Source organism: Rhipicephalus microplus, chromosome 5, assembly GCF_043290135.1.
Source record: "Rhipicephalus microplus isolate Deutch F79 chromosome 5, USDA_Rmic, whole genome shotgun sequence".
Classification (NCBI taxonomy): Eukaryota; Metazoa; Arthropoda; class Arachnida; order Ixodida; family Ixodidae; genus Rhipicephalus; species Rhipicephalus microplus.
The window spans coordinates 17,054,963-17,072,848 of NC_134704.1; the positions used below are offsets into that span (position 1 = coordinate 17,054,963).

Sequence of the window (17,886 nt, forward strand, 5' to 3'; positions counted from 1 at the left end):
AAGCATGAAAGACGCCGCTTATAAAGAATACGAAGTTGAAAGAGAAGAGCTCACGTGGTACGTGACGTTGTTCCCACACACCGCCACCGGTTTTCCTTCGTTGCCGCAGAGGCTGATGTTGAACACGTGGTAGTACTGAGTTCCGCTAGCCGTGAACAGCTTGCGGCCTCGGACTTCCAGGTACCTGCAAACGAAAGCATGCCACTCGCGTTCGTAAGTCGTGATGACTCAACCACTTTCATAAAGAGAGAACATAAATGTAATTATTATCGCCTTCTGATCTTGCAGCCAAGCACATCTCGGGTTGATACCGATTTCATGATACGTCTTCTATTCAACCATGCCTGCGTTTACACCAGTAATAAATCCCTAGGAGGCACGCTCCTAGAAATTTCATGATATTATCATAATAGAAAATTGAGAGCGCATGATAAAACAGTTTGAAAATGGGTATGAGTGATGCGTACTCGATACTCCGTGCTACTTTTCAACATATATTAAAACTAGTCTAACATTTGATTTCTCATGATTACATCATCATCTCAGTTACGTATATGCTCAATGTTTCCTGAAAGAAAATAGTAATAAAGCCACCTATTTGACGGGCGTGACGGGTTTCCAATGAAACAAGACTGCCTCCCTTCTCTCCTTTGTACGTTATTTCACTTTCATGATCGTTCACGCTCCAACGAACAGACGAAAGTACAAGTAGAACACTCATACAAACATAGCCATAGCCAAGCGATACAAACATAGTCCCCGTGGAAGTTTCACGTGCGTGAATGTTCCTCTCATCACTGGCATTCGTGCCACGCACAACGAACGCATGCACGAGGACCACTCACGACGGCAGCGTGTGGAAATCGAACTCGTCCCCGTGCTGCAGGTAGACGCGGCAGTCGCTGTAGCAGGCCTGGCCGTTCTCACTGCGGAGCCCCGGCCCGCAGGACTTGCACGAAGAGACGCCGTACGGAAGCCTCTCGGTCACGTACGTGTTGGCCGGACACTGCTTGCACACGAGGTTCTCGCGGTCCTCGATGTACTGGCCCGGACCGCATGGTATGCACCTATGAGCGTGGCGCCAACATGACAATGTCTGTTCAGTGCTTGTTTGACATCTCACAATCTAGATTGTTATTGCACTAGAAGCTTTTCGATTTTTTTTTCGAAATTTGTTGCTCGTACACTGCAATTCACTGCTCGAGAATGACAAGAAACTTCGGCTATTCAAGCTGTAGTCTACGTAGAGATTTGCGTGTACAACGAATGCGTCTCGTCTCCCCCTCCCCCCTCACCCTTTGGCCTCGCTCCCTTCGGGGCAAGGGATGCACTTCTCGGCTCCACCGTGAACGGTGTTGGTCACGTGGATGTCGTAGATGATGGCCGAGTCTTCGGTCTGCTGGCGTCTTCGGTTGCTGCGCGGCGACGCCGGGTCACTGGCCGACCTCTGGAACGCCCAGCTGAACGTGTAGCTGTCGTTCTGTTGCACGTAGTGCCTGCGACAACGACGGAGTGCGGACGTCAGCTGCTTACGAAGTACGATAAGGCTCAGTCCGGCTGTATACAAATGCCGTTTCGCTTAGCCACATCAAACGCACTGGAGGTAGAAAGTTTAAACAAAACTGTGAACTGTGAGAGTTGATTTAGGCTGGTGGAAAAATTACCAGCCACTTGAACAAGTTCCTTGGTGTAAATAATTACGGTCAAAAAACAAAAATAATTACGTTACTATACGTTAGCACAGCCAAGATGTCAATATCGTCGCTATTTTTTCGAGCATACTTCGCGCATATGATGAATTATACAGGCTAGACTTACAGTTACGTTTGAAGACATGAACGCGTGTTATAATAGGCAATGATTTCAATAATAATTGTGATTTTAAATACATCTTTGGCGTGTACAAATATGCAAGTAGTGCTACAAAGAACTCGAAAGTTGGAAAGTTTAAACAAAACTGTGAACTGTGTGAGTTAATCTAGACCAATGGGAAATGTATCTTTCTTTTTGTTTTTAGAAATATGGAGCCCACTACAGTAAGCACTTACGTGTAGTGTTGCTTGTCTTGCCTACCAGTCCAGGACTTGACGACTGACACGCCCTGTCTAGTGTTAGACTGAAACAAAAAAAGTAAAAAGCGCTTACTTTAAATATCAGTCATGTGGGTCGCTATCGAAAGTCAAAATGTGCAAACGCGTCTGAAATGCGTGGTATTTCTGCCTACAGAGTAGTAGCAAGATGTTAATTCTTTTTTTTTTCTATCGATACTGTAACACATAAAAGGGTCATACAACATATAACAAGTACTGTCGTGGCCTACTTCTCGCGAAAATCACCAGTCATGTGCTTTCAACCTCAGTTATCGGGAGACTATGAAACACATCGGTAAACGTATCGCTGCGTCGACAAACTTGGCCACGGTGAATGATTGCATGGTTGTTTTGTTTTAGTTTTTGTTTTCAGAAGCTGACGCACGCGTGATAAAAAAAACAGACCCCCGCGCCTGAAACTCTGGCTTCGCTGTGATAACATAGTTCTTGAGGTGAAACACGCCTACCGTATGTATAAAAAAAAAACTGTTTCTGTACACGAGTATGTGCTATAAAAACGCCCCTAGTGCGCCTTATTAAGGAGAAAGAGTTAGACGCCTTATCAAACGTGAAGCTTTGCCATCGGCAATGACCATTCCGAGGCCTCGGAGACGAGTGATGCAAAAAATCATCATCGTGTGATGACGTCCCTGCATGACGTCACAGCTCCACATGAGGTCACTAACTCTGGCGTGGCGTTACGTGGCGTACCGCCAAAATGTGTTGTTGTAGCGCCCTGTTTTTGGGCGGCGAACAAAAGCAGAGTGCGTGCGAGCTCAAGAGAAGGAAATAAAGACGGCGCTCGGTGGTGGGTGGTGGTGGCACGTGCAGCCACGGCTCGTGTTGTCTGCTCCCTTATGCTTCTCCGGAGAAAAAAAGAGCTGGCTTTCGAGTTGTCTTAGGTGTGTGCGCAAAGAAACCCGTGAGTTTTTTTCTTCTTTTTTTGCTTGCAAGGTTTCGTATAGATTTGCGTGAAGTGACTCATAGGCGAAATCAATCTTCCTTTTTACTTCTTCTTCTTCTCTGTCAATTGTATTTAACAGGGAAAAAAGAAAAAGGAAGGATGGAACATTACGTCAAGCAGCCAACCTTGGCAAGCCAAGTCGTTTTAAGATAGCAGTGTCAGCCCAACCTTGACCTTTTGCGGTGAGATCACGCAGGCAACGATTTATTTATTTATTTATTTATTGATATGTGGGGTTTCACGTCCCAAAACCATCATACGATTATGAGAAACGCCGTAGTGAAGGTCCCCGAAAATTTCGACCACCTGGGGTTCTTCAACGTGCTCCCAAGTCTGAGCACACGGGCCTACAACATTTACGCCTTCATTGAAAATGCAGCCGCCGCATCCGGGATTCGATCCCGCGACCTGCGGGTCAGCAGCCGAGCACCTTAGCCACTAGACCACCGCGGTGGGGTAGGTAGGTAGGTAGAAAGAAAGAAAGAAAGAAAGAAAGAAAGAAAGAAAGAAAGAAAGAAAGAAAGAAAGAAAGAAAGAAAGAAAGAAAGAAAGAAAGAAAGAAAGAAAGAAAGAAAGAAAGAAAGAAAGAAAGAAAGAAAGAAAGAAAGAAAGAAAGAAAGAAAGAAAGAAAGAAAGAAAGAAAGAAATGCAGACGCCAAGGCAACGAGGCTTGCCGAGACTTCAGGGTGTGCCACCCGGTAGCTTTTAATCGAAACGCTCTTCTTCGGCGTAGACCGGTAGCTCACACAGAAGGTTCAAAAACGGAACGCTACCGAGCGTACTAGAACCTACCGCACGCTCTGCCGCTTTGATAAGGTGCTGGGTCGACACGGTGGGCTTCACCTCGTGCGAGGTCATGCTCCCTCCTTCCTGTTTATTTCTCCATTTATTTAACCCCATCCCCCCCCCCCACAAAAAAAAGAAAACGCAAGAGGAAGTCTTCAGCCTTCAACATAGTTTATGAATGCTTCCGCTATTGGAGACACAGGAAGCTCAACGCACTTCGCGTGGTTCTTGCAGTGCCCTCGGGTTCGGTTCGCCTCTTACCACGCAATTACGTGACGCTGCGACGTCATCGTGTGACATCATGGGACGACGATTTTTCGCAATACTCATGCTGACGCCGCCGTTGGTCGATGACGCTCAATGTTCGCGTTTGATGAGACACCCAGCTAGGGCTTTCGCCTTAATAATTCCGCGCTCCTGTCACGCGCTTTGTGATGGCATATCATTGCACGTGTTTTTGTTTATCATGGTCTATACATTTACTCTGAAAGATTTTGCTATATTATTATTATTATTATTATTATTATTATTATTATTATTATTATTATTATTATTATTATTATTATTATTATTCAATAAGTATTTAAAGTCCAGTTGGCTAGTGATTGCACTCTCTCAAGCTTTCACATGTCACCAAGACTACCTTATATCGCAACGTGCTCAATTGACGAGGTTTACTTGGTTAGCCATTATGATTCCCTTACGGACATGAAGACGAGCTCGCACAGCCCGGAGCAGTCGAGCTCGAAGGTGAAGCTGACGGTGCCGTAAGCAGTGGTGCGGCCGCCGAAGAACACGTCGCGGCGCCGGAAGCCTCCGACCTCCAGCGACAGGATCAGGTAGGCGTCGTCGCCGTGGCCCTGGCCGCTCTGCACGTAGCTGCCAGCCGCCTTCCAGGCCGTCGCGTTGCGGCAGCCCCAGCCTGCGGATTTCGATACACGAGGGAGTTTTCGCTACACCGACTCGCTGCGCTGCCGTTGCTTCTTAGAAGAGGTGAAGAGACCGCTGTTTATTATTTATGAAATAAAAATATCAACTGACTTCGAGGTAGAACTTTTCTAAATAAAAGCACGTATTGTTGGATGAGATAACAAAAAGTGCATGTACATTACTCCGCCGTGAATATAGTCAGACAGCAAACCAGCAAAGACAAAGAACGCATAGCATAGTCTCCCTTTGAGCATCATCATCATTTATTTTTATTTATTTATTTAATCAGTCCTTCCCTCTCTGATCACGTGACCTATGTGACACCGGAATGACACGCAGACGCCGCAGGCTCGACTTAGAAGAGCTCCGCTGTTGAAGGCGTAAACAGGAACAGTCTGAGAATTGCAAGAGTTCGGGAAAACTTGTAACGCGATAAGTAATAGGCAAGCGATTAATGAAACTAGATGGTGCGTTCGGTGTACTGAGGTTGCGGTGTAACCGCTCGACTGAACACTGGAAGAAAGGGCCGGTAACGATATACAAGCCTCTCAGCTTTTAATTAACTGGTAGCCATGCTTATGTTGAAAGAAATCAATGCCCTCTATCGCATCATTGTAGCCACGGCTAAGGCACATAAAAGTTTGCTCGGTACACGAAATACGGTATAATACAAGGTCGAAAAAAAACGCTGAATGAAGGAACATTACAATAACACTAAAAGTTGCAAAATTAAATACTATTCTGTTAACATGAAGCTTGTATCTCAAAATTTGAGAGTGTACATCTCATACAGGTAAAAACAACGAGACTGGTGGCGTTGCCCACCACATTGTTTCAAAAAGAAACAGCCGTCAGGCTCAATCTGTTTTGTGGCTTAGTGTTATTCGCCACGTGAGCAACTCACCCTGAAGGCTCATGCAGCGCGACGCCATGTTGCTCGGAAGCTCTTGCCACGTCTTCAGGAAGAAACCGTAGTTTGGAACCGTGGACGCAGGGCAATCTTGGCATTCTGTAAAGCAGAGGTCAGTGATTTGAAAGAAAAAAAAGCGCGAAAGACGTACGGTACGTATTGCAATCGTGCCTCACTTACCCCCGTATTCACAAACGCTCTTCGACTCAACTTCCACCCTTCACTTGACAGAGTTGAGCACTGCGCCAACGCTTGGCTGAAAATGACACTGCGCTACTCAAGAATCACGGCAGATTATTGCTGATATGCAGTGACTTGCCGTGCCTAAAGATGGCGCTCCCATTGGATTTCTCAAGTGAAGGTGAAGCGTTGAGGGAAGGGACGTTCTAGAATACGGGGGTTAGTAGCACTCGCATGCGGCCAACTTTAGCTGTACAAGTACAGACAAGTACGACATCTACTCTTTTTTTTGTACTGTTTATGCCAGCTGAGTTTGATATATGCCCAAAAGTATAGGTCACAACAAGTTTACGTTCTGTAATCATCGTGCGAGCGTGCACGACCTATAAAATCTTTTTATAGTACTTTACTATTCCCCGTGACGTATATCGACAGCGTCATTTGATCGAAATGAGGTCCCGGTATCGATTTCTTGCGGCGGCAGATTGCGATGCGAGGCGAAACGCAAAAACGCACGGGCGCTATATTATTTTGGAGCACTTCGCAGAATCACAGAGGCCGTGCCGAAATCAGCGAGAAGCCGTACGCTACATTCCAGTGACGACAACTTGCACAGTCGCGCATTTTTCCTCGAGCAACGGCAACAGTATATGCTCGAGTTTACATATATTTGAAATCGAAAAGGCAACATCAGTCAGTCAGTCAAGAACTTTAATATATGGTCCTGAGGAGTTTAAGCCACCAGGGTGCCCACGTGGGACATCCTAGCAGCCGCTACCGTAGGCGACGCCCAAGTCGGGGCGGGAACGTGGTGGCGTTCCGCCAGTTCTTGGGCCCTCTGGACTGCCTTAAGTTGGTTTCGGAGATTGGGGCTCCTGAGTGCCTCCTCCCAGTCGGACTCACTGGTGAGAGGTCCCTGAGGTAACGCGGGACATTGCCAGAGCATGTGCGCGAGTGAACAGTACACTTCTGTGCAATCTGGGCACTGTGAATTTATGTCTGAGTTGTAATGGCTGAGTCGGCCCCGTGATGGGTACGATCTCGTTTGCAACATTCTAAAGGCTACTTCTTGCGCGCGTTCGAGTTTTGAATGGGGTAAAGGGTATCGGCTTCTGTTGTGTCGGTAGTGGGAGGTAATTTCATGGAAGGTGAGTAGTGGGTCATTAAACTGCACGTCTGGGCCCAGCTCTTCGGTGGCTGATTGATCGTCACGGCGGGTCAGTTCTCGTGCTCGATCATGAGCCATTTCGTTGAGGTTGGGTTGTTGTGGGTGAACGTCTTTGCCCATGTGGGCAGGGAACCAAGAGAGGTATAGTGCGAGCCCGTATATTTCCGTGTTTGTAAAATGCGGGCTGCTTCTGGAGCGATGTTGCCGGTTTCGTAAGCCCGAATGGCGGCGCGAGAGTCTGTGAAGACATTAGTGAGTGAGGGGTCGGTCATCGCTAAAGCTATAGCAACTTGTTCGGCTATGGCGCTTGTTGATAGCCTAACCGAGGCGGCTGAGCGTAGGGCTCCGTCGCCATCTACTACCGCGAGTGCGAAAGAGGAGGAGTTACCGTATTGCGCCGCGTCGACGAATGCGGTAGAGTTGCGATTCGCGGCGGTACGGTTGAGGATCGCGCGAGCGCGGGCCAGCCGTCTGCCTTCGTTGTGTTGTGGGTGGACATTTCGTGGAAATGGGGTTACCATGTAAGTAGCGCGGACAACTCTGGGGAGGGTTACTGCGCGTTCAAGGCAGGGGTGTGGGGACATGCCGGCCTCGCTTAGAAGTCGGCGGCCTGCCTTGGAGGAGGAGAGGCGGATCACTTGGGCCGTGGTCTGGGCCTCGATCACTTCATCGATGCCGTTGTGCATGCCTAGTTGGTCGAGACGGGAAGTGCTCGTGTTTTGTGGCAAACCAAGGACTTGTTTAATGCTTTTGCGCATGAGTGTGTTTAGTTTCGTCAAGCGCAGCGAAATTCGCAGAAGCGATCCACAGGTGCCGCATTTTCTCGAGCTTGACCCACTCCTGCTTTTCACCCTGAAGCTACAACCAACTTTTTTGTTTTTGTTTGCAATCAAGGTGTACTGCCATGAAGACGCCTTCTCCACATTTTTATGAAATACGGTCGTGCAGCCACCTTGAACACCAAAATTAGGTATGCACGTCGACGTTAGCACTGAATTTATTTGTATTTCTTTCTCGTGCGAGTTATGCACAATAACATAGGTAACGTGCGGCGCCACGAGTCAAGTTACAGTACACGTAACACAACGTTAGGTATTGTAGTTAACGCGTAGTGCACCCACTGCCCACTATAACACCCAATAACGTAACACTTACAATGTACTCAATCGTCCAGTTTGTGACGCTGCTACAATTGATTACTAGTTTTAGATAACCTTTCATTATGTATATCTGGACTCTTATTCTAATAGCGACTTCGAAGTATGCATGAAACTTCATGGTGTACGATTTCGGAGAACGATGTGCACTGTGTTTGGTTTGGTTTGGTTTGCTTTTATTCAAGGCAAAATTGAACAAGATTGCCTTGGGGGACACGACTAAAGGCTAAGTAAAAGCCTGACTTGGTCGTGACACCCTGGCAGCAAAGCAGAAACATACCGCAAGTACAGTACTCAGAAAATTACAACATCACGTGTTAGCTTACACGGGTACCATAGTCAAACAGGAACTGCCAGAAGTGTGAATAAAGGAATAGAAATATAAACAGTCCTTATTCGAGTGGTAGCAAATACAAACAAATGCATGTTTTCTATCAAATAAATTAACAAGAAACATCTTGACTAGGAAATCGAGTTGCTCTACAAGACAAATTCACCCTTGTATCCGTCCGAGTAGTTCCCCGGCGGGCAGTAGTCGCACATGTGCCGGTTCCCGTGGTGCATGCCCGGGTTGCAGGGCGGACAGGCCACCGTCATGCCCGAGACCGGCAGGTGCACCGAGTCCGGGTGGTGCTGGTCGCACACCTTGGGCGACACCCAGTCGTACGACACGGTGGTCATGTTGGTGCGGTGGTCGCACGGGCTACGAATCTCGTAGTAGTCGTCCGGAGTGCACGCCGGACGCTTGCCGCACTGCGACGAGCCGGGAACTGCGAAGGAGACATGCGTAGCATACAAATGAGATGGCGACCAGTCCTTACGTGCGTATAGGCAGATACATGTTGCCGTTTCCCTATACGCGTAAGGTATACCAGCGAGGCCCTTCAAGTGTCTCTGTACACGCGTCATTAAATGCACATACATACCGTACAAACTGGAAGGCGTGATAGCCGCCGTGGTAGCTCAGCTGGTACAGCCCCGGACACGTTATTCTAACGTCACAGGTTCGGTATTAGCTCATAGCAAGTTATCTTTACTGCCAGTTTTCTTTCTTCACAATTGCATTACAATTCCTTCGTAATAACATTCGGGCCCCTATACTTTCTTCGGCATAATTGTCCGTCAGTTCTTATTAATATCGTGTCTAACAAAAAAATGAGTCTTTAAATTTACCCTACTTTCCTTCTACTATAGTAGGGTGCTAATGAGCGCTGGCAATCCACCGTGAATGTAGGACATCGCACCAAGGCATGATGCAAACTAAGGGTGAAATCCACAGATAGTTTCACTACCGGCCAGACTGGGGATATAAAAAGTTATCGCACGATCCTGCATGGTGTGCTCTGTACTTAGTGTAAAGTTTTGCGCGCTACAATAAAAGAAAATCGAAGGAAATGCTTCGATTTTCTTTCATTGCAGCACGCAAAAGTTTACACTATGTACAACCAACTGGCCCCTACCATGGCTTTTCTAGTTGTAATAAATACATTGAAATATTACGTATGAATAAAAAATACGTGCATCTTCTAGTTGATTTCACTATCCAAGCTTCGTAAACAAGGCTAAGTGCAAAAGAACGTGAGAGAGCTGCGCGGCTACGACGTTTCAACAACTTGTTTCCATAGGAGTCGTCCGTAAACAGCTAACCGTGTACGACAGAAGGCACGTTTTACAGTAATGAGACTTCAGCGCGCACACTCCGTGCAGCCAAAAAAAAAAAAGTGTGAAGCTGCTTGGTTCGTTGTCCCTGGCAACACGAGTGTCAACGACAGATAATCAACGCGCCGACAAACATCAATAGAAAAACAAGATGTCTATGCGTCCAATACGCTGATGATGCCGGAGGTTCGTAAAATCTCGACAGCAGAAAAGCAATTTCTCAGACATACGTTAAGAGGAAAAGCGAAGTCGGCGTCTCTATAAACCGGCTGGAGTGTTTTCGACCTTTTTTTGCGAGAATATTCCCTATAGCGCACACTTGTCAATCTACAGTACGGCTTCTCAAGTGCAGCCATTCATGGCTGCTGCAACAGCGCCTCTCACAGTGTTTCGCGAAAGCCCTAGAACTTCCCCACGATGAGTGGTCTTGAACGAGGCAGGGCGTGTATAACGTGCCCGCCGTTAGCGCGACGTCACGCCTCGCAAAGAGCTTTCCCGACCCCAGCTTTCAATTTGCCGATAACGGCGGCGCACGCTTGTGCGTGCGCTACAAGAGAGCCCCACCTGGTCGTTTCCATGACAACAGCTACCACGCTCGCCCTCGCCTCATTCTCGCGCAGTACGCTTCGCATCGCAGCACCTTCTGGCGCGCCGTCCCATCGACAGACAGCTGTGATACGTCACGCGTTGCCAACCTGGTTTTTTTTTTCTTCTTCTTTTTTTTTGCCACTGGACGTCACACTATTTCAGTCTGGTCCCACGTATAGTCGGACAGTACTCTCCTTTTTATTCGCGCGCGTCTGCGTTAGAAAGAAACAGAAAAAAAAAACGGGAGTTTCGCCCCATCAGGAAAATGGAGGCAGGCAAAACTTGGCGCGTGCGTTTCTTTTGTTCTTTCTTTCTTTCTTTCTTTCTTTCTTTCTTTCTTTCTTTCTTTCTTTCTTTCTTTCTCTCTCTCTTTCTCTCTTTCTTCTTTCCTTTCTTCCTTTCTACCCCACCGCGATGGTCTAGTGGCTAAGATACTCGGCTGCTGACCCGCAGGTCGCGGGATCGAATCCCGGCTGCGGCGGCTGCATTTCCGATAGAGGCGAACTGTTGCAGGCCCGTGTGCTCAAATTTGAGTGTACGTTAAAGAACCCCAGGTGGTCGAAATTTCCGGAGCCCTCCCCTACAGCGTCTTTCATAATCATATGGTGGTTTTGGGGCGTTAAACCCCACATATCAATCATCAATCAATTTCTCTCTTTCTTTCTTTCTTTCCTTCTTTCTTTTTCATTGCACAGTGCTCTCTCCTAACCACTTCCTTCCTCCATGCCAAGAGTGGGACCTTCACCCGCGTGCTTAGCAATACGCAACCGTATGGTCACTGCAGGCAACAGCGACGGTCACGCGTTCACATCCAGCCAACAATAAAATGTGACAACGCCAATCGACAAGTCGCTTCGACAAAAGATCGGATTCCCATACCAGAAGTGACCGACCTCCGACTAGGCCACTAGCGAGAGAGAATCCAGAATTGCAAAACGACACACCCAAGCATGCTGGGCATCTGACCTGTGCACCATCGTGGACTGCATTTCGCGTACGCTCACCGGCACCGGATTTTTCGCGTACATGATGCCGCTCATAAAATCTGTCAGCTGGGTCGTTCCAAGCCAACTGTCCCAACAGTGCCGATCGCCAAAGCACAGGATTTTTTTTACTTGTAAAAATTACACTCTCAGGTAAATTTACACTATTACACTCTTAGAGGTTTTGCAGTATTTTGCGAAAATATTTGGAGCAGCAGAATTTTTTTGTGCACGTGACCACCATTTGAAATTCGCGATGTGGTGGAAAACCAGGTACAAAATGGAAATTCCCTATCAATAGACCGTGTTCCGCATTCTCTCAACACTAACATCATTGTATTTTTCGAGCATTCTGCTTTTATTGTAGGGTAGTTCCTAATGACAGCTTTAAATTTTTCATTCCTTGAGGCGTAGGCATAGTTCAATAAACTGTACCGTTTTCGGGCCCAATTCATAGAATGACCAAGTGCGCTTGCAGTGCGTGCTTAAGCATTCGTATGTCAAACGTGTGCCAACGTATTCGTTACCGTATCCGTTCGAATTAGAACAAAGGCGCCGATTCCTCTCACTCGTGTCGACTTTGACTTTGTGTTCACCGTCGTTAGCTATCTCCGGATGGGCAGCCATGACTTTTTCAATACTTGCGTTTATGAATGAACGCGGAAAGTATGCGGAAGTTATGCGGACATCGGTGTACAGAAAAATTTAGGAGGTACATTTTCCTTTATATCAAAGAAGCTCATAGTATTAAGAATGAACAAAACAAAACAGGTATACCTAAAATTAGACTTTTTTGTTTTTGTTGTTAATCCAATGGTCGACATTGTTTTCATACATGCTTTCAAATACACAGATAAGAGGCACTCCACCCATTGAAACTGTAGTACTTGACTGCATGCCCCACTGTCTGGTGCTACTCCATCAATGATCAACTTCTTACTCATAATTAATGGTCGAGGCTACGCACGCTAAAGCTCATTCACATTTGCGACTTTCACAGTCGTGCGGCCATCTGCGTCCCGAGACCAAAAAGCGATGCAAGGCGGCCGATGTTCACATCTCAGTGTGACTTGTACCCGTCGATTCACAGGATTCACGTCTTATCAAATAGGGTTCACACTACCATGTTGCCTTGTACAATAAGCCGACGCCCTGTTTCTGCGCATGTGATTGGTTCAGAGCTTTGCGACTTCCGTCATGGTAATAGTTATAGCGCGAGAACAAAACGACGACACAGAGACAAGAAGGACACAAAAGACACTGTGCCGTCGTTTTGTTCGCGTGCTATAACTATAGTCATGCCATACCAACTAGCACAAGCTGCCACATTTCTGTCACTGGGCAGAAAAATATAGCAGGGGGACTGACTGAGAGCCAACGGAGTCGCTTTGCCGCTCACTTGGTCGCGCGACCAGTGATTGTCGCCTTTGCATCGTAGGCGTAAGTACAAATCTGTGATCTGTATACTGTGCGTGACCCTATACGTAGTAAACTCACGGGCAAACTCCTCGGGTCCACACGCCTTGCACTGGGAGGCGTCGCCGATAGAGTAGGTGTTCAGGGGACACGGCTTGCACTCTACCGCCCCCTCGGAGTCGCTGTACGTGCCGGGGGCGCACGGGGTGCACTCCGACGTGTAGGCCACACCTGCGAACGCCGTTGGGACAATGGCATTACTTAACATCCACTGTAAACTACCATTGCGAACCTATAGTGGAGCGATGAGATGATAGAAACACACCGTGGCGATTCAAGAGACAAGGAGTACTGCTCAGGAGTGCTGCTAAAATGAACGAATAGTTTAATTAATTAACTGGCGTCATGCCTGCTATCATATGTCTCCTTGCGTTGAGGCTTGATCGCTGAGTCATGGTGGCTCAGTTATCAACGAGCCATGCTCAGAAGCGTGGCTAAGGTGAACGAACAGTCGGATTAACTAACCAAGAACTGCCGTCATGGCTTCTCTCTAATGTCCCTTTACGCTGAAAAGGCGCTGTTTCTTGCGTTAACTTCAATGCAGCCACACCAAATATAAAATCATAAACCTAAGCGCAGTACCACATATCAGTCTCCTACAATGCGTATTTATATGCCCCCTTTGCCTTCATTTACATTATCCAGGCACCACTCTTTCGTTACTGTAATACACCAGTAATAGCTTGCTTCAAGCGTTGCGTAATCTCTCCAACTTCCTTATACTCTCCACCACACGTCATACCAACGCCACTGCTCGTTGTGCTATCCTTAGCTAAGCTTCTCTGTTATATTTCAAGGATGCAATATTAAAAGCACTGTTCAAGGATAATGTGAAGCTTCCTTTTACTGCTAAGGAATGTCCCCTGTTGCTGCTAAAGAATATCCACTAAAGCGCCACTGCATGGTGCTTGCTCAAAACTGAAGGCAGGGTGACTCCGCTGGCAACACGAGCCATTCGTCAGGCATCTTAATATAGGAGGCGTTGGCTATACGCAAGCACTGCGCTTGAAGGCGAGACATACCGCTGATCTCGATGCTCTTGATCTTCACGGGCCTGTTGGTCTTCCCTTCGCCGGCGTCCATGCCCACCGTCTTCCAGTAGAGAACATTCAAGCCAGCCTGTAGGTTAACCTGCGAGAACGGGGAGCTTAAACATTGCACTCGCGGGTTACAAGCGCTACTATCCCTATAGGGAAGCCACGCGGGGAAAGATGGTAAATATCGAACACGGACAGATCAATTTTTCTAGCGCCACGCACCCCTCTTCATTTCTTACCTTTTCGGTCACTTTATTTTGTTTTGTTTTTAGTATCGATAATTCTGGACATTATGCGACACCAACTCGCCCACACTTCCACCCTTTAGAGACTAACTAGTTCATTGCGTAGTACTACGGATACAGTATGAAATCGCAATTTATGTTGCCCCTCAAATGGAATGGTATTACTGTCTCTTATAGTAATTGCTTTATTCTTGAGTCTTTAAGAGCCTACCTCAATTGCATATAGGACATGTAACGTCACACCGAAACATTAGTACGCATTGAGTACACGTTCTTTTGTGAAAACGACCACAACGGTCACTAAACTGACTATATTATTATCACTATACTTCAAAGCGAGCACCAGTACACATCCCATTCAACGTCTCACAATAAAATAAATTTGCTAAGGCACGTCGCCAGGCTAGTTGGTTGGGGTTAAGCGCTGTGTGTGTGTGCGTCTCTCTTTTTGTGTCCATGTCGGGGTGCGCTATACACTATTATAATTGGTCTCACAATAACGTTAATCTTTTCGATGATAACATCGTACGGGAATGTCTTTATGTGATGAGTTAAGCCAAAGAACTTGTTCTGAAACTGCGGTTTTTGTAACCCCCTTCAGCTTGAGTCCGTACATTATTTACCTGGAATCATAGCGCTGCAAGCGCGATGCGGCATCGCGAAAAAGGAGGCCACAGAAAACAAATAAACGCAAAGACGGAGTTAGACACAACGGATCCAGGACTGCTAGCTTCTCTGCGCTCGTGTGTCTATATTTTATCCACTTACATTCATGGTCTTCCATTTTCCCTCCTCCGTCGTCTGAGGCCACTTGTACCTCTCCGAGTGTTCGATGCTCTGACACTGGTCGTTTTGCGCCTGCAGTGATTGTTAGAAAAAAAAAAGGAGCGTATAGGTTCCAAGAGTAAGAGGAGGGTTCAGCGAACGCACCTCGAAGTTGAAGATGACGGTGTCGTCGGTGTACTGGTAGGTGTACGTGAGCACGCCGGGCTTCACCAGTTTGGCAGAGTAGGTGAGCACCGACACGCAGGGTCCCCCTTGGGAGGCCACGTAAGGCTGGAACGCCTTCCAACCGTACCTGCGCCGCCACATCACCGAGAACAGCGGCGGATATTTAGTGACCGTCGAGTGATGCACGCGAAAGGGCCGCTTCGACAGCGTCATAATAAATGAACGCCACGAACGAACCTGTATCTTTGACGCATTTCAAGCGCTTACGTGGAATAGAAAAGAAAGAAAAACGTACAGGCACGAAAGAAAAAAAAACTGATGCAGTTGCGATCAACGGTGAGAACTGCGTTAAGTGCTAAGCCGCCAGCTCTTCGGCGACGCCCGCTTTCACAGGCAAGCAAGGAAAAATGGAACCTTCATTTGTGATGCAGTAGCTTACTCTCCTCCTATTCATCAGACCACTCCTCCAACCTCTCACTTCCCTTTCCCACCCATTGCTACACCACACTGTATGCACGGCTATGCTATGTTTTACCCCCCCCACACACACACACACAGTTCCCGCCGTTTCCCCTCACTTCCCAATCTGACCTCCTTTCCCACCCCTCTTTCCCGCCTCCTTGCTATGCTAAGCACTGCTGCGGTATGCTATGCCCTCCCCTCCTCTTTCATACCCTCCTCACTCTCACTTCACTTTTCCATCCCCTTGCTATATTGTACTACATACACGGCTGTGCAATGATTCCTCTCACTCTCAAATCTATCCTCTTTGAGCTTTCCTTCTCTTTATCATCCCCTTGCTATACTCTACTGCACATGGCTATGCTAAACTCTACCCTTTCCCTTCTTTCACTCCTCTTCACCTTCTCTTCCCTTTCCCACCACCGTGGGATCCCAACCATGACCTGCGAGTTATTCGTCGGTTGTAGGTGCGTATCCCACCGACATGAAACCTGATTTTTCGTGCAATTTAATTAATTTGCATTTACGTAATAATGACTAAAGGAGACTAAAACAAAACGACAAACAATAATGGTTCCTGTGCTTTTTTCTAACCAGTCTTTTAGATTCAGCCTTGTACAACATTGTTATTGTCCACTACTCTACGAAAACAACTATTACGCAAGAAAAGAAAAGAGCAGTCGGAGCCAAAGATTTAATTAAAGAGAATCGCTTTTCCATGTACACCGATAAACACGAATGCCACTCACGCCGAGCAGTTGACGGCGCTCGATGCGGCGGCGCCGCCGCTGGTGCCGTTTGTCCTGCGGAAGCTGGACTCGATGGCCTCGGTGAGGACGTGCATTCCCTGCGGCAGCTCGCCGTCCCACTGGCTGAAGCGCAGGCCCCCTCCGAGCGAGTACTTGCCCGCGGGACAGCGCACGCACGCCAGCCGCGTCCGGTCGAAGTACGAGCCCGCGGCGCACGACGTCGTGCAGTCGTCCACCCGCTGCGGCGCGTTGGGCGCGCCGCCCACGCACGTCTGCGGACGCGGCACGGACACGCGCCACCGGCCGCCCTGGTCGTCGCATTCGGTGAACTCGTAGTGGAAGTCCTTCTGCAAGTAGTAGTACAACAGGGGGGACGTCAGTGCTAGAAGTCGGACCTTGGGTGCACGAAATTCACGACTGTGTCTGCTGTATATTACCCTTGGCCTAATGGTGCTACAGTGCACTAAGATGCTTGACTGCTGGCGACACAGAAGTCGCGATCTCTAATCCCGGCTTGGTCACATTTTCAGGGGAGGGGAAAATGCTAGAGGCCCATGTGCTTGGGTTTATGCGCACGTTAAAGAACACTCGGTGGCTGCGATTTCTGAAGGCCCCCTCTCCCTCCTTCTGCTTTTTAGACGATAGACCCCAACAATTATTGCTATTACTATGGTTGATGCGCTGGATATGCCAGCGATGCACAGTCCATGTGAGACATCGTGCAATGGTCAGCAGATACCGGGTATCGAACCTGACTTTTACTTCAACAGAAGAACGATAATCACTGAGTCAGCATGACAGGTGCGTAAATCACAAGTGTTAGGGCAGAAGTTCATTGAACGCGCAATCTAGGCCGACAACAAATAAACCTGGATATTAGGATCCCGTAAATATTGTCGACTTCCCTTTTCATTCACTTGAAGTTAATAAGACCTCCGGTGAAAGATACAGAAGTCAGTGTTTTCTTACTTTAAACATTGAACTGGCCCTCTCCATGTTACGTCAATGTATGGGGCTGACTTAGCCCCCCCCCCCCCCCCCGAGTTGCAGCGCCCCCACCCCATTACGCCAACGTGTGAGACAGACCTTGCATCCCCCTCTTTGGTGACTAAGAGGGGCGCCTCTTCCTCTGCCACCCTCACCCTGTGCACACGTTTATGCCTAAGCCTACTCTCTAAGAAAAAAATAATAAAGCAGTGCATTGATTTTTTTTTTTCGTTTGCCATGTATACAACTATCACATATAGCCATGGGACGCACAGCTGTCCCATGAGAGCTGACGAGGTCTCTTTGAAGGGAGTTTTATAGCTACACTTAACCAAGAGACCTTAGTCCTAACAAGGCGATATAAATTGCATATGTCTCACCCCTCTTACTATACCTCCCCGGTCCTTTATAATAAGAGTGGCAACAGCGTTGAAGTGTATCGGCTATTGTCCCGCGACATTAGAAATTATATAGGTTCTTTTTCATTCGTCCTAACGGTACACGGTTCACTCGATTTCCCTTATGCCACCTCCATTGTCCTCGATTAAAACTTTCTGTGACCCC

General features: G+C 47.6%; 1 protein-coding gene across 2 annotated transcripts in view; it reads right to left on the reverse strand.

The window, feature by feature from the left end:
• Positions 1 to 17,886, reverse strand: part of LOC119174943 (endosome/lysosome-associated apoptosis and autophagy regulator family member 2-like) — a 51,289-nt gene that overhangs the window by 7,734 nt on the left and 25,669 nt on the right. For both annotated transcript variants that reach the window (XM_075894921.1, XM_037426084.2), the window contains exons 2-13: positions 16,336 to 16,682; positions 15,104 to 15,251; positions 14,942 to 15,031; positions 13,914 to 14,022; positions 12,913 to 13,062; positions 8,683 to 8,955; positions 5,675 to 5,779; positions 4,545 to 4,762; positions 2,049 to 2,116; positions 1,296 to 1,496; positions 846 to 1,067; positions 55 to 184 (exon numbers count right to left, since the gene is read on the reverse strand). In XM_075894921.1, coding sequence (XP_075751036.1) covers positions 55 to 184; positions 846 to 1,067; positions 1,296 to 1,496; positions 2,049 to 2,116; positions 4,545 to 4,762; positions 5,675 to 5,779; positions 8,683 to 8,955; positions 12,913 to 13,062; positions 13,914 to 14,022; positions 14,942 to 15,031; positions 15,104 to 15,251; positions 16,336 to 16,682 — 2,061 coding nt within the window. The remainder of the gene's footprint in view (positions 1 to 54; positions 185 to 845; positions 1,068 to 1,295; positions 1,497 to 2,048; positions 2,117 to 4,544; positions 4,763 to 5,674; positions 5,780 to 8,682; positions 8,956 to 12,912; positions 13,063 to 13,913; positions 14,023 to 14,941; positions 15,032 to 15,103; positions 15,252 to 16,335; positions 16,683 to 17,886) is intronic.